The 27,889-nt window shown below is 37.4% G+C and overlaps 1 protein-coding gene and 3 long non-coding RNA genes across 5 annotated transcripts; 2 read left to right on the top strand and 2 right to left on the bottom strand.

Annotated features, from left to right (window-relative positions):
* Positions 1 to 6,084: 6,084 nt before the first annotated feature.
* On the bottom strand, positions 6,085 to 9,110 carry LOC311083731. Its single transcript, XR_014606349.1, has 4 exons — positions 9,096 to 9,110; positions 8,643 to 8,733; positions 8,111 to 8,550; positions 6,085 to 6,505 (listed from the first exon to the last, which is right to left on the bottom strand). It is a non-coding gene; the product is annotated as an uncharacterized lncRNA (long non-coding RNA).
* A 973-nt stretch (positions 9,111 to 10,083) lies between these two features.
* On the bottom strand, positions 10,084 to 11,036 carry LOC311083732. 2 transcript variants are annotated; one of them, XR_014606350.1, is made up of 4 exons: positions 10,550 to 11,036; positions 10,380 to 10,452; positions 10,225 to 10,297; positions 10,084 to 10,113 (listed from the first exon to the last, which is right to left on the bottom strand). It is a non-coding gene; the product is annotated as an uncharacterized lncRNA (long non-coding RNA). The 2 variants fall into 2 exon arrangements; XR_014606351.1 differs by lacking the exon at positions 10,084 to 10,113 and having other exon boundaries at positions 10,128 to 10,297.
* An 11,883-nt stretch (positions 11,037 to 22,919) lies between these two features.
* On the top strand, positions 22,920 to 23,822 carry LOC311083935. The gene is made up of 4 exons (XR_014606390.1): positions 22,920 to 23,055; positions 23,154 to 23,231; positions 23,321 to 23,411; positions 23,728 to 23,822. It is a non-coding gene; the product is annotated as an uncharacterized lncRNA (long non-coding RNA).
* Positions 23,823 to 23,987: 165 nt separating this feature from the next.
* Positions 23,988 to 26,802, top strand: tmem141 (transmembrane protein 141). The gene is made up of 5 exons (XM_084114469.1): positions 23,988 to 24,143; positions 24,970 to 25,036; positions 25,477 to 25,560; positions 25,705 to 25,812; positions 26,634 to 26,802. Exons 1-5 carry the CDS (start codon positions 24,090 to 24,092, stop codon positions 26,705 to 26,707), a joined length of 387 nt encoding a protein of 128 aa, XP_083970595.1. The 5' UTR covers positions 23,988 to 24,089; the 3' UTR covers positions 26,708 to 26,802.
* The last annotated feature ends 1,087 nt before the right edge of the window (positions 26,803 to 27,889 follow it).

The raw sequence follows: 27,889 nt of genomic DNA, 5'->3' as shown, positions 1-27,889 counted from the left end.
TAGGGTTTGGTTTATTTTCTTCTAATAGGGTTGAAAAATAAGTAGATCTAGCAGTTTTTAAGGCCTTTCTGTACGCATTCGTGCTCTCTCAAAAAAGCTCTAGTTTTGTTTTCTTCCAGTTGCACTCCATTTTTCTGCATTGCACTATTTTCTTTAATCTTCTTTAAGCGCAAAGGTGCAACTGTGTCTAAAGTGCTGCAAAAGAAAGAGTCAAAAGTTTCTGTCGCAATATTGAGTTCTTCTAAGCTATTGGGATGCTGAGGAGATGAAACTGATCAGGAAGATTATTAATAAAGCAATCTTTAGTGGCAGAAGTAATAGGTCTAAAATATTTGTAACACGGAGTCGGCTTTGCAGCCTTGGCTAAATGAAGTTTACACGAGACTAGATAATGATATGAGATATCATCACTCTGCTGCAGAATTTCAACGGCATCAACATTGATTCCATGTGATAATATACGATCTAGAGTATGATTACGACAATGAGTAGGTCCTGACATGTGTTGTCTAACTCCAATAGAGTTCAGAATGTCTTTAAATGCCAATCCCAATGCATCTTTTTCGTTATCTACATGTATATTAAAATCACCTACAATTAGGACTTTATCTGCAGCCAGTACTAACTCTGATAGAAAATAAGCAAATTCTTTGATAAAGTCTGTATGGTGCCCTGGTGGCCTGTATACAGTAGCCAGCACAAATCTTAAACGTGATTTATCATTTACACTAGATAGTGTTACATCAAGCACCAACACTTCAAAAGAATTATATTTGAAACAAGACTTCTCAGTAATTCTGAAGATATTACTATAAATTACAGCAACACCACCCCTTTTCCTTTCAGACAAGGCTCATGTTTATAACAGTTATCTTGGGGGTTGGACTCATTTAAAGTAATGTAATCGTCTGGTTTTAGCCAGTTTTATGTATTTCCTAATTCGGGGAGCAGACACAGTCTCTATATGATGATATCTAGGTGAAAGAGTCTCTATGTGATGGGATTTATCTGACTTCAGTGACGTGAGACAGCTAGCAGACGGTCGGTTTAGCCAGTCTGTCTGCTTCCTGACCTGAGCCCCAATTTGTCATGTTTGAGCTCTAAGACTATGTGCCATATTACTAGAGAGAAGAGCAGCACCATCCCAGGAGGGATGAATACCATCACTTTTTAACAGGTCAGGTCTCTCCCAAAAACTTTTCCAATTGTCTATGAACCCTATATTATTCTGCGGACACCACTTAGGCTCTCTAAGTCATTGAGTGAGGACAGTCTACTAAGTATCTCATCACTCCGAGGAACAGGAAGATTACAGAGCAAATTACAGTGTCTGACATCAGACTTGCGAGTTCACACACCTCTTTAACGTTAATTTTAGTGATCTCCGACTGGTAAAGTCGAACATCATTAGTGCCGACGTGAATAATAATCTTAGAGAATTTACAATTAGCATTAGCCAGCACTTTTAAATTTGCTTTGATGTCAGATGCTCCGGCTCCTGGCAAACATGTGACTATGGTGGCTGGTGTCTCTATTTTCACGTTCCGTGTAAATCGCCAATAACTAGGGCACATTCAACAGGAATCTCAGTGGGTGTTTCACTGAGGGGAGAGAATCTATTTATTATTGTAATCTGAACGGAAGAGCGGTGTTTTGTCCTCTGACTACAGCGTCTCACGGTCACCCAGTTGCCCTGCTGCACAGGCTCTACAACCGGAGCCAAACAATGTTCAGAGTTCACTAAGCTAGTTGCATCCTAAGCAGTATCTAAAGCCCTTGCATTCTTACTATCCTCGATTAAAGTTTGGATACGTGTCTCTAATTCTGAAATCTTCTCCGTCAGCCTGACTATCTCCCTGCAATCATCACAAGTGAAACCCTCCCCGCTAAAAGAGAAGGCTATGCTATACATGTGGCAGGCAGTGCAAGTGACAATAACAGGAGAAGATGGCACGACTTGTTAACTGATCCTACTCATCACAGTTGTTTAATGGACTCATAACAGTTGTTTAATGGACTTGTGTCTTCTCTTTGTTTTGATAAAATAAGACATTGTTACGAGAAAGTTATTATTATGAGATGTCAAGTCATCAAGTCAACTTTCTCAATATACAAGTTATTTTGTTATTACTTCAGGTTCCTTTATTTGTACCCGTGGGTAAATTAAGTTCCAGAGAACAAGTTTAGGCTATTTCTCAAACATATAAACGATAACACCATACAAACAGAACAAGACACTAAAAGCACACTAAAACAATTTACTCCATCTTAATACTATTCATAAAATTAATCACTACTGGAACAAAGCTGTTTTTGTATCGTTTTGTTGTACACCGCAGTACTCTAAACCGTCGATTGGACGGCAGATACTGGAACTCATAATTCAGCGGATGAAGCTGGTCACTCAAGATTGAAATACCCAAGCGCTGTACCTGCCTGGTATACAGCGAGGCTGGGTTCAGTAGTGGTTCCCCAATCAACCTACTGGACCATTTCACAATCTGGTTAATAGAGTTCCGGCTCTTTAAAGTTAAGTTCCCGTACCAAGATACCAGAGAAAAGGAGAGTACGGATTCAATAAAAGCACGATAAAACATACTCAACAGTGTTTTCTCAATTTGAAATTTACACAGTTTCCTTAAAAAGAACAGACGTTGATGCCCCGTTTTACACACCGTTTCACAGTTGGCTTCAAAACTCAGAAACTTTCTCATTATAATGAGATGTTCTGTCGTGATAATTTATCTAAATAGTATAACAGTAACTCATAGAGAGTTTTTGTGGCAGAAACTTGTTTCCATTTTTAATCTATAAAATGGAAGTTGATTGTCACTAAACTAGTTACCATCCAAAATTATTTTGTCTTCCGCAAATGGAAGAAAGAGATAAAGTTTTGGGATGACATGAGAGTGAGCTTGTTAAAAATTGTTGAAAAATTGTTAGATTTTTATTTTTTATTTTTGTGTGAAGTATCCCTTTAAGTGTATATAATTGTTGGCGTTGCTGTGGTAGGTTGAAGTATTGAAAAAACTCAAATGAAGCAGTGCAAGTCAGTTTAATGTGTGTCTAACGAGGATGTCGTGAATAACCTTTAGCCAGACGTCACCGTGGGAACCAGAGGGGAGGGGTGGTTATTTCATTCGCTGTATCTCCAGCCAAATGTTTTCAAGACTTCTCGAATTTTAACGAGCAGATACACCTCCAATAGAAGCTAACGGTTTTGAAGACCCAAGACGACGTCCAGGTACATTTAAACGATGCCAGAAAGATTAATTGTTAGATGATAATGTGTATTTTATCTTTTGCCCTGATTATTGTTGGAATTATAACCATTTTATGATGTTTTGTGCATGGTATTGGGAAATGGATATGTTTTAGAATACAATGATATTTTTGGAAGGGCCATGTAAATATCAAGGATACATTAATTTGGTAGTGGCACATTAAGGATGGCATTTTGGGCATACCTTTGTAATACTCTTTTTTTTTTTTTACATGGTGCTGTCAGAATACCATGCTATTCTTTGCAGTGGCATGTAAATTAATATGGTAATCATTCAGTACTGTACCATGGTAATTGTCTGACATTTTAAGGCATTAGTGTGTGTGAGAATAATTGTTATTTCCTCCCATTTACCATTTACTTTTTCCTTTGTTTTATTGATTTTTGTATACCAGGGCATTTTGAAAGATGTCATCAACAGCTTGCTGTCCAGCTCCATGTAATAACGGAAATCCCTTGACCTGGCTTCTTTGTCCAAACATTGATCATGTGTCCTCTGCATTGCAAATTCTTGTTGACCTTGCTCAGGAGGACAAAGGTGAACTTGTTGAAAAGGTTCTTCAGCACTGCAACCCAGAATTGTGCATAGATGTTCTACGAAAGCTGCTGAAGTCATCTGCCTCATGGTCAGTAGTACTTAAATCTTAAGCACTTGATGGGTTAAACCAGTATGTTAGACAGGTGAAACCAATAGCTTGGTTCTATAAATGACACGTGTTAGAACTGAAGTGGTCAGACACAATAACAATGCAGAATATTGACACTACTGGCCAATTAACTGTCATAGATCCTGTAATGTGAACTCCTGCTGCACCACATCACTAATTTTATACATCAAATGCTAATGATGGAGGTGTGAAGAGTGATTCCAATCTGTTCCTTTGCACATATTAGTGTGAGTGATCTTCTATTCCTAAAAGATAAAAAAGGTGTATATTGTAAAAATATTTTACCACTACAGAAATGATTAGTACTTTTGATGCATGTTTATAGTCATGTACATGAAATTAATAGACTGAATCTCCAACCACAAACACAAAATTATTTAGAGCACCTTATTGTGTTTGACATTTTGAATATTTTCTCTCAGATTGTTTCAGCACTGATAATTTTACTTTAAATTTGGATACAATGCTTGACAAAATACTGTATCTAGGAAGCCTCAGCCCTGAAAATACAGCTGAAGAAATGGTCGCCTCAGTAACAGCGACAGCCTATTGTGTTGGGCCTATAAAGTTCGATTTATGAGAGTCATCTTGCTCAACAGTTCTCTCTTTTGACCTCTTACAAATGCAGTCCTTTGAGAGGTCAAAACGTAATGAGTGTCTTTATCTCTGCCGAAAGGGTGGAATGATTTAAGGCAATCGACTGGCTTTTGCCTTTCTTTTGAAAAAGTGTCCTCAGGTTGAACTCAAACCAGCAGAGAGGAACAGTCCGTGTCTGCTGATGTAAAGATGACCCTTCTGTATACCTGTAACCATGAGTAATGAAGCATATTTAGTGTGTTTTGTAACAAATCCTTACTCCCTTACCTACTTTAGAATTGTCATTTCCAGCACATCTCAAATCACCATTCCTACTAATTCCTTTTTCTTGTTAAGGCTAATTTCATAGCTATTGGAAGAGGATGTTACAAAAAAAGTGCTAACTTTTGCTAGCACTTATGTTATTGCCTTCTAAGGTGAATCGATTGTTGAATTCCTCATTTATAAGTCACTTTGGATAAAAGTGTCTGTGAAATGAATAAATGTAAAATATATTATATTCCGTGTTGGGGGTACGCATTACAAGTAACACGGGTTACGTAATCAGATTACTTTTTTCAAGTAACTAGTAAAGTAACGCATTACTTTTAAATTTACAACAAAATATCTGAGTTACTTTTTCAAATAAGAAATGCAAGTTACTTTGTTTTGCCATTAATTGACTGATGCCTCTTCTGTCCCCATGTTGATAGAAATCGGGAGTAATGCGTTATAAGACATTGTGTGCGCTGTATAAACATGACAATTATTGTAGTTCTAGACTATATGTCAAGTCACCTTTATTTATATACACAGATTGTTTCAAATCAGCTTTACAGCGATTACAGGAAATGAATGCACTGAAGATTGTTTTGGCTGTACAGCAGCTCTAAAATAAAGTCATTGTCCAGTTTAAATAAGTTTAGCATTGATTCTTTTCTGTTGTAAATCATTAGTTAGTTATTTTAGGGGCCATTAACACGACACCGTTTTCAACTGAAAGCAGAAAACTTTTTATGTGTTCATGCCATTCATTTACATGACAACGGTGTATTGGTGGCCTGAAAACGCAAACTTTGAAACAGGTGTTTCAACCTGATCCAATATGGTGTACCAATATGGCGCTGACATCTTGCACTGATTCGGGACCCGAGTCTGTGCAGTAGTGAACTCAGGACCAGATATTAATGAATGTAAATGAATGGCAAGAACACATGAAACGTTTTTTGTTTTCAGTTGAAACCGGTGTCACAGTAGTGAGCGTGAATCGCGGTATCAAGGACCCGCCCAAACTCCCGCAGAATTGCACTGTAAAGAGGTTGCTGTAAATTTTACAGTAAGTTACTGGCAGCTGGATGCCAGTAAGTTACTGTAAAATGTTTTACAGTATCATTACTGTATTTTCACTTACAGTATACTGTATCATTTACTGTACTTGCATTTACAGTATTATTACCGTATTTTCATTTACAGTATTAGTATTGAGTTTTTTTTTTCTTTTTTTTTTTAAATTTTCATCATTTAAATTTTCTTTTTTTAATTTATGTTTACCCCACCCCCCAAAAAATCACAATAACTCACAAACATTTGTCCTTATAATATTCTTTTTAATCGTTGAACATTTTGTTTTAGAAGTACAAATTACAAATCTTGACCTTTAGGAGCCACTAGCTGAAGAAAAAAAAAAGGCAACATCTCCAAAGTCCATAGAATTAATCTCCTGGTGACCATTTGTATCTGTAGCATGGCAAAAACGTACACACACTGAAAAGCAAAACAGGCCTTAAAACAATAAAATACAGTCAAAGTCAGTGTTGTGTTGTTACATTTCAGTAATTTTGTCAGTCAAAGTTGACAAGCTCTCTGATGAGAAACACTGAGGGTTTCAGGCTGATGCTTTTCTTTGGACCTTTCCAGATTTCCATCTGATCTGTGCCTTTGGTGTTTGGTGCCATCAGGGTTGACTCTCAGAATGAACCTGCAAACACAAGCAGCGAAAAATATATAATTTTTTCAGACCGGTGTTGGCAGAATTTTCCCTAACCCTCAAACTTGATGCTGCATGTACTTTGGCGTTAATAAAAGCACTACATCTGATTCTGAATCCACCTACAGTAGTGGTGGGGGAAAAATCGATTCTGTTCAGTGTCGCGATATTTTGCGCACGCAATTATATTGATACAGTAGCGCAAAGTATTCCAATAAAGGTTATAAGGCTGTGACGGTGGCAGTTTTTTTTACCACTGCAGTGGTTGGGGGGTTATTATGAAAATTGAAATAAAAAAATGTAGTTTATTCGAGCAAAAAAGTCTTTATTTGAGCAATTCCGTCAAAGAAGCAACACAAAGCCTGTAAAGCATTCAAATACATATCAGTAAATATTAGAAACTTACATAATAGAAAAGATAAATCTATAAATAAAAAAAAACTTTCGTTTAATACTTCCACACAAAGACACGTGATTCCACATGAAGCCATACCGCTCTGTGCTTTGAGAGGGATGACACGAGGAGGAAAGAGACCATCGATCTATTTTCTGATATCTTCATGTTTTCTACTTGTTGTAAAAGGTATGAAAAGTGAATTTAATCTTCCACAAGGGCAAGACATTTAAGCTATGTTTGAAATTGCGCTGCCAGAGAGAGCGAAACTAAAAATCAAATAAACTTGACGCGCCGTACATGTCTAATAACAAGCAAAAACTGTGTTGAAATGAATCTGACGTGCAAGTAAAAATGTAGGCTATCTGTCCTACAACGTTTTTCTACTTTACCAAAGTAAAGAATGTGAATGTAATAGGCCTAAATAAAAGCAAACCAAGGAAGAAACGTTTATAATCCCCTTCGAAAATCGAGACGTAAGTGAAGATTTTGGGAAAAAAACAAGGTATTACATGCAGGGATGAGTCACAATTTTTGGATATTCGATTAGTTTATTTAATTATAGAATTATAGTATATCGAATAGGTTGTGTAATTATTCTCTAAAATAAAATCTCCATGTTTTTGGTGCTAATGCGGTGGTGACGCGTTCATATAATTACGTTCTGTAATAAGGTCCTGTGTCCTGAATGTTCAAGGACAAAGTTTTTGCACTAGCCTCCAGTAAATGTGTAGAAGATGTTCACAGATTTAATGTGACATTTGAAGTGAGTTGAGCAGTCTTATTTTTTGTAATGTCTTTGAATAATATGGGGAACATGAATCGCAATATATCGCAGAATCGAATCGCAATACTTGCAGTATCGCAATGTTAGGAAGCGCAATAATATTGAATTGTGGCCCAAATATCGCAATACTATTGAATCATCAAATCTTTGCCAATTTCCACCCCTAACCTACAGGGATGGTTACCCCATAATACATTACATTAAAATCATTAAAGCTTCATTCTTTTTCAATACATTCCTGTAGCTTAGATTTCCAGGGAATGGATAATTTAAATTAAACTTAATACAATGTAAGTTGCTTTGGATAAAAGTGACTTCCAAATGCATGCATGTAAATGTAATGTAATGTAAAAAAATAAAAATAAAAATATATATATATATATATATATATATATATATATATATATTGGTTTACCTGATTCTGCATTCGACAAAATAGACAGCTAATGCTGAAGAGTCGTCTGTTAGCAGTTGTAACTGGATGATGATTCTGCCCTTCATTGTCAGCATCCATGTTTTTGCTTTGAGAACAGACTCTCCTGAAACAGACAAAGTCACAGCAGCATTTTAGTGTTATAGTTTACAGAAAAAAACTAAAATACAATAACAGAACTTATTACTAACAACAATAACATGTGGGGTGAAGATGAGGTAAGATATAATGTTGTATGGTGTTTATAGTTTTTAATCAATTAAACAACATTAAAAATATTAGTTAGCAAAACTTTGCTATATTGATAATGGTATATTGCTAACTCTTTCCTCCTCCTTCTCCTCTTCCTTCTCCAACGTCAACCCGTTCTGTGTATTAGTGGAGAGCGTCAGCAGTGATGTACAGTCCGGAGGGAATGGCCGCTGCAAATTCAAAATAAAGAACAGAAAAGAACATGTTTGCCTGCTTAACTAATGCATACTTCAGCTAATTTAGTTGATGTCATCTTACTCACCTGTAGATGTTATCACCATTACGAAGGCAATCACAAAAAAGACTCCAAAATACACCTCCGACATTTCAGACGACATAATTCAGACCACAAACTTGAAAATAAAACAAAATATGAAATTAACAATGGTGTTGGATAAAGGGTTAGTTTACTCAAAATTGTAAATTCTGTCACCATTTACTCACCCTCAACTTGTTCATAACTTCCATTAAATTATTTAAAGTGCTGTATACAAAAGAAGATATTTTAAAGAACATGAGCAACCAAACAGTTACTGGTCCCCATTGACATCCAAAGTATTTTTTCTATTATAGAAGTCCATGCGGACCAGCCACTATTTACCAACATTATTCAAAAAATCTTATTTTAAGTTCAGACGAAAGAACTTCATGCAGGTTTAGAACACATTGTGGGCGAGTAAATGATGACATACATAATTTTCTGTTTAAGGTGTACTACGTTATCCCTTTAACTTAAGCCCTATTCGCACGGGATTAGTATTACCCCTGGACCTCTGTAATTAAGAAATTACCCCCTGACGTCTGTGTTTTTGGTGGCTCATTCACACAGGCAAATAAATGTTCGTAATTCCCTCGAGTTTACGGACTTTACAGCGTGCGCCCACCCATTCACACTTCACTAGCTGAACGTGCTGAAACGAAGATCGCGCTGCAGTATTGCAATTCAAAAAAATAACTTATTTAAAACCAATTTATTAGAGAAATATATTATATATATATTATAGAATATCATATTATTGTATAAATATATATCTTCTTTTTCTTTTATTCTTGTCCATATTTACAACAAGCCTGCCTGAAGAAGGTATTATAAATACCGAAACGTCGCGATAGGCTTGTTTTTCTATTCATTTTATTTGGTTTATTTCATTTTATATCATTTTTACTCTTTCACACTTTGATTTCTTGAGATACTTACAGGATGGACGTCTTTAGAGGCCGTGTGAGACAAAGAAATGCTCCACGATACAGAAGTTACACTACCACAAAAAGCGTCCAAACTTTCCAAATGAGCTTCCATGTTGCGCCAAAATACTTAATTTGACGTTTCCATGACAACGGTCCGAGTTGAGCTTCCGGATCACGTCCGTAGTAGTAGTTGTTTTTTCTTTTGCAGCACTTCATAGTTTTTATTGGAGAAAAACGGACTGTTAAACGGCCCATAATGGTTATTACGTTCTTTAGAAAACGATAGGCTCACAGAAAAACAGCCCAAATCACAGACATGGGGATTCGCACGGGACTGGTATTATCAGAGGACCCATGTGTTGGCCGAAATACGGTAGGTAATTTTCGGGGGAATTTTTACAGACATTTTTACAGACATGGCAGATTCGCACGGGATAAAAATCACAGACGACCTCTGCGATTATTACAAATTACCGGAGGTCCCTAGGTAATACTAATCCCGTGCGAATAGGGCTTTAGTTTTACTCAGTATTTACGTTGTACATCTGCCAAAAAGTTGTGAAAGAGGAGACAGAACATACCAAAGTTATTATGCTTCTCTGTTTAATAAGTTTACTTCGGCTAATTTAGGTGAAGTTGACCATAACGTTACATACCAGTTGATGTTATCACAATGAAAAGGCTCCAACACACTCCATCGTTGCAGATGGCATTATCCAGATCACAAACCTGAAAATAAATCATATAGGCCTACGTGAAAATATTGTTTAAAACCCGCACTTTAACAAGGGTTTCGTCTATCTCACTTTACCTCAGTATTTCACGTTGAGTTCGCTGTTAGCTCGGTTAACGTTACCGACGACTCCGCCCGCCTGATGAGCTAACTTGCGTTAAAGAGGCAGAGGAACACACAACCATTATTTTTTTATAGTTTTAACTAAAGAATATTTCGGCTAATATAGGTGAACTTAACTTACTCACCAGTTAATATTATCACCGTGACAGCGACCAGGCCGACAGTCAGGAAAAAAGACAGTAATAAAGGCACCAAAAAACCATTCTGACGACAGTCAGGAAAAAAAGGCACTAAAACCATTCAGACGAAAACAAAACGATACATCATGTTAGTTTGCTGTTAACATAAGTAAAAACATTTGAAAATGTTTGTTTTACATAAAATAGAAATTATATAGGCTACTAACCTTTTTGGTGAGATACATGATCTTTTGTCTGTGCATTAACTGCCACTTCACTCCTCAAAAAAACACTTGAAAAGAAATCCCTCTTGCCATTGGTCAGTTTTTCGCGGGCAAGTTCACTACTGTAAATTGATTTACAGTAGTGAAGAATTACAGTAGTGACCCTATATTTTCCCATAATCCTTTGCTGTTTACAGTAACATACTGTATACATATTTTACAGTATCTTACTGTACATATTACAGTAAAATACTGTTCAAATTACAGAAATCCGTTACAGTGTGGTTATTAGAGTTTACGGCAGAACAACTCATTATGTCGTTATGGAAATGTAGAAATGAAAATTATCCCGATAAAAGTCCGTTGATGCCTTAGTGACTACTTGGCTTAGAGAAGCTGTCAATCTCAGCTGTCAATCATGACGTCACTCTCCCGTTTTTATAGCATCAAATAACTAACTAAAACCAAACGTATTTAAAAAAATGAACACGTGAACTAACGTGATAAAACTACCTAAAATGACAGAAACAATCTTTGGAAAAAATTTATTTAAAGTGTAATTTCATTGTTTAGTTTGTCTTATGTCCCATTAGATTACATGGAGAGGTTGGGGTTTATGACCTATACTGGGACCAGCCACTTGGGGGCGATCAAAATGTTTTGCCTTAACTTTTCAGGACTTGTGGTATGGAGAGAGAATTGTGTCTTTATTACATGCGAGAAAATAAATGATCTGAGAGAAAAAAAAAAGTTTGAGAGAAAAAGTTATCACACTGATAGCAAAAAAGCATTTCATGAGAGAAAAAAAAATACTTTTTCTCTCAAAGATTTTTTTTTCTCTCATGAAATGCTTTTTTGCTATCAGTGTGATAACTTTTTCTCTCAAACTTTTTTTTTTCTCTCAGATCATTTATTTTCTCGCATGTAATAAAGACACAATTCTCTCTCCATACTTGTGCGGCACACTTGGGTAGCATGTACAGGGTGAAAAGCAACGGTCCTAGTACTGAACTTTGTGGTACTCCATACTGAACTTGTGATCGATATGACACCTCTTTATTTACTGTGGTCAGATAAGTATGATTTGAACCATGCCAATGCAATTCCACTAAATAAACTTGCAAATGAACATAGCATCAGATGAATGCTATGTGAGCATGCATTTACTCATCTCACTTGCACAAAAACAGATTTAGTATTCATTAAAATGAATAAAAACTGTGAAATGCAAACTCAGAATATTTGCTAACCTGCAATAATTAAATGTGTTAAATAACACAAATATACTTTAAGTATTTAATTTCACTTTATTAACCAATGTCTTTGTTGCTGACGTTTGATGATCAAATTCAGCCATACTAATAATATTATTGCTGAAGTGAGAGTGTTGAATCTTCAAAAGTGATGTAACGCATTGCTTTCCATAAAAAGTAACTAACGCAATTAGTTACGTTTTTAGGGAGTAACACAATATTGTAACTCATTACTTTTAAAAATAACTTTGCCCAATACTGATTATATTATATTATATTATATTATATTATATTATATTAATTATATTATATTATATTATATTATATTATATTATATTATATTATATTATATTATATTAATCATATTATATTATACGCAATTACGCATTATTATAAAAATATATTATTTTTGTTGTTATTCACAAAAGTATCAAAATGAGTTAGTGGACAGCAAACATTTGTCAGCACAATTGTTGAATGATCCTGCAGTGTTTTTAAAAAAAAGGGTTGAGTCGATGGACCAATTCTGTACAGTTTTTGATTATTTCTGCAGGCTGAGCAGTACTGCAGCTTGTATCTTTGGGGTCCTGCTGGAGAATGAATTCATGGTGCTGAAACTTCAGAAGGGGACTGAAGAGGACAACAATCTCATATGTGACCTTGCTCAGATGCTGACTGAAGATGAATCTGATGTTGTGATGAATGCTGCTGGAGCCATAGCCTCATTAGTATGTCTGTTTAACATTAGAATGCATGCTGCAGCATATTAAATGTTTATTTACTTCCTCTGTAATGACTCCCATTTTGGGTAGCTGGACATGACACAGCTAGACCTCACATTATACATTAGAAGATAGAGACAATATTTGTTGTTTTAGCCTTTACTTGTCACACCACAAGACATATTGTTGTGTCCTAAAGATCTTTGTGTTCTTTATGATTTAGGTTGAAACTGCATCAGGTCGGACGTGGTTCCTTCAGAACCAATGTGTGTTCAGTGAGGTCCTTGAGAGCTTATCTGTTCTCCTGGAGAATGAGAGAGAGAATACAGTTAACTCTGCAGCACTTGTTCTTGCACGACTGTCCCTGTGTGAAGAAACCTGTGAAAAGGTTTTATCCCATTCATCTGCCTTCAAGACCTTCAGACGTTTGGCACAATGTTTATCATGTAGCCACAAAGGTCAGTGTAGAAAAAACTGATTGTGTTAACATAACACCAACAACAGCATCATTAATGATATTTACATTTTCTGACGAAAATGTATTTCCTCAGTTCCCCCAAATTGTTGTGGGTGGTTCTGGGTGGATCATTAGGTATTGTTAGGTGGTTGTTGCAAGTTCTAGGTGGTTACTTACTCTACAGGGTCTATTATATTCTTTTTTAGATATGGCTCCCTCATTCTTTGTAAGTCTATGAGATTTTTCTTCTCCTGTTTAATGATTATTTTACTTGTGTAAAAGAACCTTAAAATCAGTTAGCCAACGTAACAAAAAGAAAAGCATACAGTTATGAGCACATTATGCTGTAATTGCATCTTCAGAATTCAAAAAAGTTTTCATTAATCGTATGAATTATACCAAATCGATTATGATTAATAATCATTATTTATTTTAATCTATTAACAGCCATACATTTCTAAGAGAAAGCCCCATATTAATTTCTTTTGAATTTTGAAATTTCTCAGTAAAATATGAAATTAGTCAATAACATCAACATTTTTATTATTGCAGACACAGCCATGAATGCAGCATTTGCTGTTGGCTGTCTATGTGGGAGCAGACAGGCCAAGATCCTTATTCTGAGAGAGGCCAAAGAGCATCAGTTGGTACAAGCTTACAAATTCTCTCCATAGGTCTTAAATGCTTGGCAATTGGAACATGTTAAAATCTCAATCAATTAAACATCAATTATGAGCATAATTTTATCATTTGCCACAAGGTTAGCCGACTGCAGGCTCTGCTGTCGAGCGGGCCAGGAGTGGAGATGGGCCAAACAGCATGCTTTGCTCTGAGCTGCTTAGCAAATGATGAAGATGGCCATGCTCTGCTGATGGAAAGCACTTCTATCCCTGCTTTGCTGGATGGTCTTTTACAGCTGTTGCAGAGCCCAGAACCAGACAGTATCTGGTTTGCTGCTATGTAGGTTTTTTGATTAATGTTAGTTAGTGTTGTATGTAATGACTATCTAAGGAAATTATTTCAAAAAGTAGAGATAAAGATAATAACATAGCATGTAACACTTATTAATGGTAGTTGTTCTCTGCCATAAGCAACAGACATTTTAAGCCAATATACACACACACTCTGCCACTGTACTATTATTTTTTAGCACATGATTATTTAATATGACAGGAGTTTTGACTCAAAGGCCCCCCTTTGTCCAACACAAAACAGAAACTGTTGTAAATGTACATTGTTAATGTAAATGTTTTAATGTATTGAGTATTGATATATTAAATTAATTAACCATGATTCATTTTGTGATTCCAGAAATCTCAATAATTGTAATGCTGTTCAAAAAGAACAATAGTTATTTTATTTGGTTGCAGTTTACATCTTGATTTTATGTTTTTTTTAGCATTTTAATTTTGAGTAGAGTTTGGTTATTTTAATATATTTTATGAGGTTAAGAGATGGCTAATATATTTGCTTCTGGTTTAGATGGTTGTCTGGTGGTAAACAACTCACTCTTAACATCCTAGCATAGCATTGTTTTAGCAGCCTTAATTGGGGTGAACTATCCCTCTAAAGTCGTCATTTTCACTTTTTAAGACTCCCTCTATATCTGTCTAACAGGACAGTGCGAGTGCTGGTGTCCCGGCCGAGTGGAGTGGTTCCTGTCAGGATGCATTATCCTCTGCTTGAGCAGCTAAAGGTTTCATGATCATTGTGTTCATAATACAGCTGTGCTGTGTTGGTATATTTTGTATATGATAAATTTATGAAGAAGCCTTTTTTTTTCTGCTGTCAGTTGCTCTCTGTGTCACCATCCACTGGGCCAGAACTTCAGGAGGAGGTCAACATGTGTCTCAGGAGACTGGAGCATTTATCTAAATCACCTCCAGTGAAGGTTACAAACCTCTCATCAACAAGCTGCACTGTATCATGGGAGAGGTGTGAGCCTGAGAGCGGCCTGGAGGTCACATACAGGTTAAGCTTCCACAGCAAGAACTTGACTAGATATTTTCCATTTATGTCATATAAAAAATGATTTTTTTTTTTTTTATATAAATCATGCTGCACAACTCCACTTAACTCCCTCCTTAAAAGACCATGGAGTGCTGCAGGAATGAGTCCTAAAACCCACTTAACTACTTGCTTAAAAGACCATGGAGTGCTGCAGGAATGAGTCCTAAAACCCACTTAACTACTTGCTTAAAAGACCATGGAGTGCTGCAGGAATGAGTCCTAAAACCCAAAAATGAGTTAGCATTTTTATACTTCTGTTTCCATTCTTCCAAAATTTTTGGTTTAATACTCTCATCATTTACTCACCCTCTTGCCGTCCCTGATGTATATGACATTGTTTCTTCTGTAGAACACAAACAGAGTTATAATGCAAGTGGATGAAACTGTTTTTAACTACAATGTGTTTGATACAATGCACTTTTTGTGTACATATATGTTTTTACATTGTACTTTTATTTAAAAAAAATACCTGCATGTAATTACATCTGTAATTAGACTATTGACCCTTTCTTGTGTCACACGTTGGTTGCAGCAGAGATGAAATAGGATTTAAGAGAGCAGCAGCTTTATCTTTAATTCTCAAGAACAAACTTAACTCTACACAAAACACTAAGGAATAACAGGACCATGAACAGAACAACCAACATAACACGACATAGAACTGACAAAGAACTGAAAGAAACACAGGGCTTAAAGAGATAGTTCACCCAAAAATGGGTTCTTTGCGTTCTTTCAAACGAATACAATCGGAGTTATATTAAAAAACGTCCTGGCTCTTCCAAGTTTTATAATGGCAGTGAATGGCTCTATATTTTTTGAAGTCCATCAAAGTGCATCCATCCATGATAAAAGTGCTCCACATAGCTCTGGGGGTTAATAAAGGCCTTCTGAAGGGAAGCGATGCATTCGTGTAAGAAAAATATCCATATTTAAAACTTTATCGACTAAAATAACTAGCTTCCGGCAGACAGCCGTACCATCGTTTTATGGTGAAAGAGTAACACTTGACCTGACACACAACGTAATGATGAATGCGGAAGCGCAGAGGAAACAGCAAAACAAAACACCAGTCACGAATTAGAAGTCTAAAACGAGAATTTTTAAAAAGAAATGTCGGAGGAGCTTGAGTTTGTTGCCCAGCCCTGTTTGTTTGAACCACGAGAGGCTTCAAAGCGCTACTCCTTCTTCCTACGTCATACATCGTCAAGTGTTACTCTTTTGGCGTAAGTCAACTTGTGTACGGCCTGGGTGTGCTCTTTGATACCAATCTTTCATTTAAAGTCACATTTCTAGTATCTGTAAAACTGCATTCTTCCATCTTAAAAATATATCTAAATTACAACATATGCTTTCAATGACAAATGCGGAACAGTTAGTTCATGCGTTCATGACATCAAGGCTAGATTATTGTAATGCTTTTATGGGTGGTTGCCCTGCACGCTTAATAAACAAACTACAGCTGGTCCAAAATGCAGAAGCTAGAGTTCTTACCAGAACCAGGAAGTATGACCATATTAGCCCGGTTCTGTCAACACTGCATTGACTCCCTATTAAACATTGTATACATTTTTAAATATTGCTGATTACTTACAAAGGTTTAGCTCCCCAGTACTTGAACGAGCTCTAAACGCATTATAGTCCTTCACGTCTATTGCAATCTCAAAATTCCAGCCAGTTGATAATACCTACAATATCAAAATCGACTGCTGGCGCTAGAGCCTTTTCCTGTTTAGCACCTAAACTTTGGAACAGTCTTCCTAACATTGTCCGGGAAGCAGACACACTCTGTCAGTTTAAATCTAGACTAAAAACAAATCTCTTTGACCTATCATACACATAACACATTATATACTTCTATAATTCAATGTTAGGCTGCATAGATTAGTTCAGCCGGAACCGGGAACACTTCCCATAAATCCTGATGTACTTGTTACATCATAAGAAGAATGGCGTCTACGCTAATATTAGTCTCTCTGTTTATCCCGAGGTTTACCGCAGTCCGCTGGATCCAAGCCGTATCCAGATCTGCTGAAGGACATGCGCCTGGACACGATGACAACGCAGTCCTGAAAGTGTCAAATAGTCTCTCCCCTGTGAAGGCCTCCTTCACTTCCCTTTATCTCTATACAGATAAAACGTTGTCAAAATGATTCCGGTTCACATGTATATGCGAAGGTGACAAAAAAAAATCTGTATTCGGAATTTTTAAGGCCAGACAAGTAGTTTGGTGAGGTCAATTTGTAAAGAAAGACTACACGCCTGCGCACATGTATTTTCAAATGCGCATACCTAAGACTAAACACGTAATACACGTGCACACCGTCAGCGTTTTCACAGATTCGCGTTTTTTGAAGTTAATGCAGAGATGATAAAGTTATTCAAAATTTTTCAACGCTTGCACCTTGGAACCTATTTCAAGGTTTGCGTTCTCGGGCCACCAGGCTCTGTTGTTGTGCGGATGAGCAGGCCGGAGCTCATTAAAGGTTTTCTGTTAGAACGGTGTTGTGTAAGTGGCCCCTAAGTTAATAACTAATGATCTTTGCAACGGAAGTGAATCAATCAAAATTAACTTTAGCTGGACAATAACTTTATTCTAGAGCTGCTGTAAAGCCAAAACAATCTCTGTTACTTAAATGTCCTATTATCACTATAAAGCTGCTTTGAAACAATCTGTATTGTTAAAAGCGCTATATAAATAAGGATTAGGCACCGCAAACTATATTATAATTGTTTTTGACACAAAACACCTTGAATAGCATAAGTGGAGCTCTGGGGGAAGAATTATCATAAAAAAATTATGATTGGAATTATTCACATAATTCAATTGAATTCACTGCTTAGATTACTTAAAGGTGCACTATGCAATATTATCCATAATAATAATAATAATAATTTGGTCCTTTGCCTGTAATTTCTTGTTTTCCTAAATTCCTCTGCTCGGGCCGTTTCTGGGCTGCAACCGAGACTTTATCGTCTGTATCTGAAGCTCTGCAAGCTCTGCTAAGTTGTCATGTCTCAACGCTAAAACAATTAGCTAATGTTGCTATTGCCTTATTGACTGCCAGATAAGTCAATATCTGACTGGATAGTAACTCCAGTCAGATTATGAGGCATTGTAATTATGTTTTATGATGACATAATTATTAGCGAGCTAGACTAAAGATGGCTAAACTTGCTCACAAATTACAGCCAGTCATCTAACTATTAGCGTAACTGTTGTTTCATATACAATACACAAAAAATGCTGTTTATGCATGATAACACAATATGCAAAATAGCTCATCACTCATCTTCCTGCAGGTAGTTTCTTACGTGGTTGGGCTGCTTGTGCAACCGATATATCAGGGGAGAGGGCTTAAGGTTCTGGCAGTGTTCTGCCCAGTTTGAATGTTGTGTTTACAACCAGTAACTGAAAATCCTGCACGGTGCATCTTTAATAATTTTACATCCACCTATTTTAATGTCCATTATTTTTTCTTTTGGTTTCCAGTCTCTTTGACAGAGATGTAATGCTGTACCATGGCCTGTTATGTCAGGTGACCTTACCTGGTTCTCCCAACCAATCTATGAAGCCCCTCTCCCTACAGCTCAGCCTGTCTACAGCTGATGGTGACATTAGCCCTTTCAGTGAACCTGTTGTTATTGATCCTGAGCAGCTGGACATTAGAATTAAACCTCCACGAGAGCTCTGTGTGATTGGCTCTACAGCTACAGATGTACGCCTTTGCTGGATAGAGCCAGAGGGAAGAGTCAAACCCAAATCATACCAGATCTACTGTAATGACACACTGCTGAAGACCACCACTCTTCTGGGGTGGGTCAGACCAGTCTTTCATTATAACATGTTAAAGGTGAAGTGTGTAAATTCAATTGTGTCACAAATCTCACAAAGGATAATACCCTGTTTCACCCATTTTTCTTGTTGATGTTTGTTTTACTCATAAAAACTTTATGGAATTAAAATGAGCTGCCAAGGCATTTTTTGCATGTTTTTTTTTTTTTACATAAAAGTCACACACTTCACCTTTAAGTTGCATTGTTTGTTTTTATAACAAAATGAAGAGATTCAGTGATGTTCAAAAAACGTGTGTGCTGCATGTTGGTTTTGTTTATTTTGCTGTAATTACAAAATCAATATAGTCTTGCAATGTTACTGCAGTGTAATTGTTTTTTGCCTAACAGGGCTACAGTGAGCGGATTATCTCCCGCTACCTCCTATATACTAAGTGTGAGTTCACTCAGTCCAGGGGACACAGAGAGTCCTAGAGCAGTAACTGAGGTGAGAACAGCAGACGATCAAGATCATGCTCCTTCTGCTCTGACTGTAGTTGTCCTGGGACGGCACGAACTGCAGATAAACTGGGGATTTCCAGTTGCTCCTTTGGGGAGACTCTTCAAATACGAGCTAAATATGAATGGGTGTGTGGTGTACGTGGGTACAGAGAGGGCATACGCTGCTCGCCACCTGTCTGCCAACACAGCATACACCTGCACTGTGACAGCCATCACCTCCAGGGGGCGCTGCCACAGTAGTCCAGTCACAAAGAAGACGGCACGGGATGATTACCTGCACTCAAGCAGGTGAATTATGAAGGAAACCATAACATCACAAAAGGGCTAAGAGAATTCTATTTTCCTTCTTTTGAATGCTTTATTATTATGGCTGTGAAAGAAAGTTATGTGAGATTTAATGTTCCCTTTGATACGGTCACTAAGAGTTAAGTCAGTGACTGACGAAATTGGGGGTTTTGCTTAGAAGCCTATCACCTTCGAGTTCTACAAAACGAGCCAATGGCATGGGAAATACCATGGGTCTGTGGAATTTCCATGGCGCAACTCCACCCCACCGCGTGGTTATAAAGGAGAAGCACTGGCAATCTAGCATTATGTTTTCGCTTCGGAGCCAAGAGTTTTCTTCAGTGCCAGCGTTAGCCGAGTCAGATCCAGAGCTTGGTACAGGCATGCAGAGCTGTGGGCCGCCTTCGCCTCCGATGCAGTGCCGCCGTGGAATGCTTGTCCTTCCCTGGCCTACACTGACAGAACGAAAATTGACCACGCCCCCACGCAGGGACGCTATGCCTCTCATGTCCAGGCTGGTAGATCATAGGTCACTGCGTGATCCCTGGGCCAGGTGAAGTCCACATGTGTGGTCCAGGAACGCCATTAGGGCTCAACCAGGTTGATGTGCGGGAGTGTGGAACTCGTTTTTTCAGCTCCCCCATGTCCCAGGCTGGGCTCTTCGGCGGTGTGATTGAGGACTGCATCCAACAGTTTTCCACCACCCAGAAGCAGACTGAGGCCCTTCTACACCGACGGTCATCCGTCCGTGCAGTTTCCTTAGTCTGCTTCCCGCTGAGGCCGCCTCCCTGTGGCTCCTCCCCTTCAGCCTTCACCGGCCCCGAGTAGGAGGAGGTCGCAGGAGGGTGGCTTCACCCGTCTCCGCCCCTAAGCCGGCCAAACGCCAGGCTAAGCAGCACTCTTGAAATGAGCAGCTTGGAGTTAGGGCTCAGTTCTTTTCAGGAGCTGTTAGCAGGACCACTCCTTCCCCTGTTGGAGGGCCGGGGGAGAATCTTTTGTTTCCTAAGAACTGATGCCCCTTCCTCCGAGCCCCAAGAGGCCGTAGTTGGCAGTGTGCAGTATGGGGTTTGCATCCTGAACTTCTCGACGACTGGCTGTTCCTAGTTCACTCTCGAGACCAGGTTTGCGAACACAGGGGCCTGGTGCTCCAGCACCTCGCCCGTCTGGGCCTTCGGATCAACTGGGAAAAGAGCAAACTCTCCCCCGTGCAGAGGATCTCTTTTCTCAGTATGGAAATCGACTCGGTCGACTTGTTCAGACCTTCACCCCATGTGCGCACAGCTTATGAGTGCAGTCACTGCTGACTTGCCTGAGACAGTTCGAGGGCAAGAGTGCGGTTCCACTGAAGTTTTTTCAGAGGCTCCTGGGGCATATGGCATTTGGAGCAGCAGCTACGCCGCTCAGACTGCTTCATATGAGACCGCTTCAGTACTGGCTTCGTGATCGAGTCCCGAGGTGGGCATGGCAACCAGGCACGCTCCGAGTACCAGTTACTCCGGCCTGTCATCAGACCTTCACCCCGTGGACGAACCTCAGCTTTCTACGGGCCGGAGTGCCCTTAGAACGAGTTTCCAGGCATGTTGTGTCAATAGATGCCTCCACCACGGGCTGGGAACGATCTATGGAACCTACGGTGGTGGCTACCATCACTTCCACTAGAGCCTTGTCCACGAGACACGCCTCTGCGTTGAAGTGAAACCTCTTCGTCACCTGGTGTTCTTCTCGCCGAGAAGACCCCAGAAAATGCCCGATCAGTGTCGTGCTTCCTTCCTGCAACATGGGTTGGAGCGAAGGCTGTCTTCCTCCACCCTCAAAGTGTACGTTGCCGCTATCGCCGTACATCATGATGCAGTTGAAGGTAAGTCTTTGGGGAAGCATGACCTGGTCATCAGGTTCCTTAGAGGATCGAGGAGACTAAATCCTCCTCGTTCTCCTCTTGTACCCTCTTGGGACCTCGCAGTGGTGCTATCTGCCCTGCGCGAGCTCCCTTTGACCCATTGCTTGGAGCCCTTTGACCCAGTCAGTGGAGCTTAAGTTCCTGACCGCTTTGGCCTCCATCAAGAGAGTAGTAGAGAGTAGGGGACAATCAGTTGTCACTCTATGCCTTCCAATAGTATGACATTTTAATGCTTACTTTTATTATCAAAGCGTTGTAGTTTTCTCTGTGTGGGGCAAAACAAATAATGCAATGCAAAAGAATGATGATTGAGTGATGTACAAATAAACATTCCTTAAAAGCCTGATGGATCAAATTTGATACATTTTTTAACATGAGATGTATGGATAATCAAGTAAACCTAAATTGCTTAAATCCAGTAAGTATACATCTTTAAATATTACTAACAATATAAAAGTTATTCCTATGTTTATTTTATGAATAATCACTAAAGATTTTACAGCAAAAAGACGTGTACCACAACATTAGGTGGACATTTTCAGAATTGAAATGTCCCCCCCCCCCCCTTTGGTATACCTTATACCGATATACCTTACTCATCCTCATGTTGTGCCAAACCTGTATGCATTTATTTATTCTGCACCAATTATTTTTCTACAATTAATGGAATATTAGTGTAACAAATTGTGTCAAAATTTTGAAATTTGTTGTATTATTTTATTGTAATTGCAATTCTAAGTGTTTTTTTCTGTGCCGTTTTCTTCAGGTATATGCTTTCTCCTACCCATCAGACTGCCTCAAAATACTCCTCTTCTTCTCCAAGTATCCAAGTGATAAGTGAGGTCAAAAAGAATGGCACAAATTCACCAGCTACACTAAAGTCTAAAGTCCACCCTACTTTGGTCCAGCACAGAGCCATTAACCATAGAAAAGACAGACAAAGGTTGACAAGCATCTATTGTAATTGTTTTTGATGATGTATCAGTTGCTATTCTCATGGCTGATTGTGTAAACATTGAAATGGTTTAATAATTGTTTCCCTGTATTTCCTTTTCTTGGTTGTGTTTGAAAGGCAATCATCAGTTCAGATACATAGTCCAAAGCCAATCCAATCATCCAATCACACATCTAAGGTATTGTTATAGATAGTAAACTTTCTTGCTTTGATGTAATGTTAATACAAAAATGGTTTGTTTGGTTTAAATACTCTGTTAAAGAGTGACAGACAGGGTCCAGCTGTTGTGTTTCCTGTGAGCTCTACTGACCGTCTCACGGTTCCTAACGGAGAACATTCTGAGTACATATTCCGGAAGCAGACCTTGTCATCCATTCCAGAGGACTTCACACACTTTAGGGCCAAGATCAGCCCAGGTACAGTTTCATATGTGATTGTGAAAGCAAATAAAAAATAGAGAATAAAAGCAAATAAGCTTTATTCAAAAGTGTTACAATATCTAAAAATTCTACAGCCAGACTGACGCGGTGGAGCTCAGACAGAGAAGTTCCAATTTACAGAGAGAAATTTCCATGCATCAGCAAACAAATTTGTGAGTTTGTCTTCTTGACACTTTTTCTCAGACTTAAGATATAACCACTAAATCATCACTTCATTTTAATAATTTCCTTTTTAATCCAGCAGAGGATGTGAGACTGCTTCAGCCTGTTTCGTTTAGTTGGTCTAATCTGGAATGGACAAAACAACATCAAAACAGATCACAAAGGGACAGGTATGAATTGTTTAGTCAAAAATTCCATAAGGTTGTGTACAGGATTTCTGAGAGAATTTCTAAAATAATATGGAACCAATCCTATGGACAATTATAATCCTCTAAGAATCTAAAGAGGTCTAGTTAGATCTGAATTATTAATACAGTACATTACTGTCATGAGAGCTTTAGTTATTGTTTTGTTTGCTCACTAATTGTTCAGCTGAATATTCTTACAGATTCAAACAGGTTTTTGAATATTTTGTAAAATAAAATTAAATAAATGAAAAACATTGATTACATAGTATATTAATGTATTTATTTATTTATTTTTCAGGATTAAAACTGTTTTGAAGGTCCAAAGTCAGCAAAGAGGAAGACGATACCAAGTACCATCACAAACCAAACTCACATAAACAAATGGAGTACCTCTGACAGTTCATATGTTTCCTTAGTAATAAATAAAACAAATGTTTGTGATTATTTTATTGGTCCCTTTATCAATGTGTTCGTGTTGATAAGTCAAATGCATTAACGTCTCCAGTCCATAAGAGGTCACTGTGAGAGAATCTGTATCTGTTACTCCTTTCACATTTTCTTCGCTGCACATGCGGAAATTACACAACAACAACAAGTGAAGTTGAATAAACTCTCTATGGTCACACCAATTTGGAGGTTACAGTCCATAATTTTTGCGGGATGGTCAACCTTGGTCTCACTAAAGTTGATGATGCGGTAGCTGCAAAGCACCCGGTGCGTGTGTTTTATATTGTAACACTATATTTGAGTTTAATGGAATAACAGTCTGCTTTAATGGAATAACCTAGATAGTCTGCAGCCTGACTGGTATTTTCACCATTCATAGAGTAGCCTAGTGCGGGGCTAGCTGTCACACTTTTTACTCACGTGAATATCTCTCATCCATTACTTTATGTATAGACGCATATGAAAAGAAAGACATTATTGATCAGGAAAGATTTTACAGTTCATTTAACAAAATGGTAACCAGCAGTTTGACAATTTAGAAATTTGAGAAGAATGCATTTTTATTCTATGATGCCCACAAACAACCTGTTGGCTATTTAAAATGTATTTAATAGCTTTCCTGCTGTATATAGTAAACATACAAAACACACTTCTTGTTCCAACTATTTTGTTGACATTTTTGAAGAACCCCCCCACCCCCATTGTTCTGCTTTCACATTTCAACCTCTTAACCTTCATTATATTTGATTTATCTGAATGTGTCATTCATAGTTCAATTCGCCTCTCTCTCTCTCTCTCTCTCACAACTACTGCATGTTTTTGGATTGTGGTGGAAATCCATGCAGACAGGGAGAACATGCAAACTCCACACAGAAAGGGCCCCTGGCTTAGTCTAAAACGAAGCTCATTTAAGATTGTTTAAATAAGATGCCTGAAACTGTCATTTACGACTACTGACAGAGAAAACAAATGTATGCTACTGGGCTTTAGACTAAATTGATGAATATCCACTGTGACAACTAGCCCCAGTCTTCCCTACAGTATATGCTTCCATCTTAATAATTCCATGGTGATTATATTTCACTGTCCTCAGGGTTTGCAGCAGTACGCCGCCTGTCAGTCTTACGCCTTTATGAAAGGCACAGCAAGCTTCATACTGGGTTAGTGTCATACTCGCATTAAGAAGTGGTTTAATATGTCTGAACAATTTAGTGTTTGTGAAAGTAAATGACAAATGAGATGATATCTCTTTTCAGTATCTCTTCCGTTTACACAGCAGTGAGATCAAATTTAGATTCATTGTGTATCAGATTTTTACTTAGAAAAAAAACACCCTTGTAATCTTACGTCTTCTCTAGAGATTCAGAAAAATCTCAACAGTGTATCATACTATACTGTTTTTATTTTTCATAAGGACTTTCAGGAGAAACATTTAAGACAAAGTTACTTTTATAAAACATACCTGCTGTGACAACCCCATTAGGCTATGTCCTGGAGCTGTGAAAAAAATCTATATTTTATTTACTTTATTTTATTTTACTAATTGTGTTTGTTTTTTAATCCTTTGGCTTTGGGTGAAAATGTAACTATCCTCAACCAGGCACAGCGGGTTTATTTTTTGCACAGCGAGTACTTCAGACAAGAATCCCATATCCCCTTCAGTGGAACCTTCTATTATCTATTGGTAAGTCTGATGCATTTTTTGATGCATCATGCAATCATTTTTTCTTTTTCTTTTTTTCATAAACAGGATGTAGGTTTAATTAAAAATGTTATAAAGAAAATAATTTGTGTGATGTTAGCTATTTTTTCCCTTTGGTCTTTACAGCTTCCTCCTCAGTATTCAGCTATACAGTGACTCGCTGGGAAACCATGAAGTGCTCAGACTTGTGGTTATATCTTGAGACAGGAAGTGTTCCTGACAGAAACTCTCCTAGTAAGCATTTTGTTGTTTGTATCTGCCATCTCTCTCTTTTTATACAAACCATGCATGTTACAATAGCTATTTGGCGCCATCTTGTGTCTGAAAACTGGAGGACCTTTAATACAAAAGCAAACGTTACTTTTAATCGACAAGAGACAAAGGAAGACATATTGTGGCTATATATGTAAGCTATATAAAGAGTAGAAAATTTAATTGCAGATAAATAGTTAATGCGTATAAATTAAGTTTTTTTTTTACTGGTTCTGGATTCATTTTCTTTTCTTATTCTTTTATGATGATCCATTTCTATTTATCAAAAGAATTTGTAGATTTTATTTTTGTCAAAACAGTATTTCATGTCTACTTAATTTAGTACAATCTTAAAAAATAAAAGTTCCTTATTGGCATAAATGGTTTCATGAAGAATGTTCCACATCCATGGAAAAAAATTCACACAGTGGAAAAAGGTTCTTAAGATTATAAAAATATTCTTAACAATAAAAAAAGAATGGTTCTTTTAAAAACTAAGTTATAAGGCAAAAGGTTATTTTTGCGGAAAATAACAAAAATATTTTTTCTCCCCCTTGCGGAACCTTTTTATTTAAGACTACTACCCATGTAAGATAAGTCAGCCTGTCATCACAAAATTAACTTTTCAGGGTGAAACAATCCCACAATCCTTCTGCTTCTTATCAGGGTCTTTAGCACACTGTCAGTGTTTATTTTATGATAATGACTGGCTGACTGTACATTTGTAATGTAAATTGTGTGGCTACTTTTGGACTTCTTCATGATGGAGGAATCTGACCATTGTTTCTTTATTATTCACTTAGAGGAAGAACCACAAACTCCTGCAACACCTGTAGAAGATCCCAAAGTCACAAGATATGGGGATGTGCTGGAATAAGCTAAAAGAATTGTACCTTTGTTTGCATAATAGGTATACGAATATGAAATAGTACACTAATGTTGATGTAAAGAGAATAAAATATTATCTCTCTCGCTCTCTCTCTGTGTGTGTGTGTGTGTGTGTGTGTGTGTGTGTGTGTGTGTGTGTGTGTCAAGAAATATTTGATATTTAGGATTGTTTTGCTTTTCTTCTCTAGTTAACACAATCAAATGTTCTATGAAAGGAGTGTATATAGCCATCTAGCATGATGAAGCTGAAATAAATAATTTTGGTTTTAGTTAGCCAGTTTTCATTTAGAAGATCTTAATCAGTCCATCAGGGAAGGATCTGTCATCCTGCAACTACATTACACATCAGTTGTACCAAGTCCTTTGAGATACAAAAGACAGAGGCACATTTTTGTTCCTTTATGTAAAGAAACAATTCTGTATCTCAAATGGACAGTATCATGGTGGGTTTGTGCCATTTTAAGTACACAGAGGAGCTTTTATTCTGAGAGTAAACTGGCAAAAATGTTGAAAAAGACTTAGAAAGATGAGAAGGGCAGAGGAACAAAAGGACAGCTTGAAAGGGTTTCAACTGTAATTGAAGTAATATGGATCATTATATTATTAATGTGGCTTTGTCCTACTTTACCTGTTATTTTGTACATTTTAATTTATAAGTTGGTAACATTAGTAGATGTTACTGTTAGTTATGCACTGTACTTTTTATGGAAAAATATTTGTAATATAGTTTTATAGTTTTTACACTACTTTGTTCTCTTTACATCAACATTAGTCTACTATTTCATATGTATTAAACATTAATAATGAACATTTGTTTACACATTATTTTAATGTTTCCCTGTTACAATGTAATTACACAAATTACATTGTACAGTAGGCTACTGAGTAATTAATTCACGTACTTACTGTAGGGTTAGATTTTGGTTTAGGGTTAGTTGCTTGTAATTATGCATAATTTGCTGTTATTACTTTAGTAAGTATATGTAACAAGAACATTAAATAAAGTGTTACCGAATATTCTTTACAGAGGGGGGCTTTGTGAAATGACACAGTTGCAGTGCGCATCAACCGCCTGAAGGTGTCACTTGATGTAATTTACAAACCGTCCAATCACAGGACATGTAACAAAGGATGGGGCCAATGTCTTTGTTTTGATTGGTTAAAAGGCCGT

Source organism: Abramis brama, assembly GCF_963993115.1.
Source record: "Abramis brama genome assembly, chromosome: 5".
Classification (NCBI taxonomy): Eukaryota; Metazoa; Chordata; class Actinopteri; order Cypriniformes; family Leuciscidae; genus Abramis; species Abramis brama.
The sequence above is the reverse complement of the archived record's forward strand: the minus strand, read 5'-3'. Positions and strand labels throughout refer to the sequence as shown.

Excerpts from the sequence above, each read along its gene's own strand:
- tmem141 (XM_084114469.1), top strand. The coding sequence starts at position 24,090 with ATGGTCAACCTTGGTCTCACTAAAGTTGATGATGCGGTAGCTGCAAAG. Across the intron at positions 24,144-24,969 it reads CGGTAGCTGCAAAGCACCCG|GGTTTGCAGCAGTACGCCGC; the intron begins GTGCGTGTGTTT and ends CACTGTCCTCAG. Across the intron at positions 25,561-25,704 it reads GAACCTTCTATTATCTATTG|CTTCCTCCTCAGTATTCAGC; the intron begins GTAAGTCTGATG and ends TGGTCTTTACAG.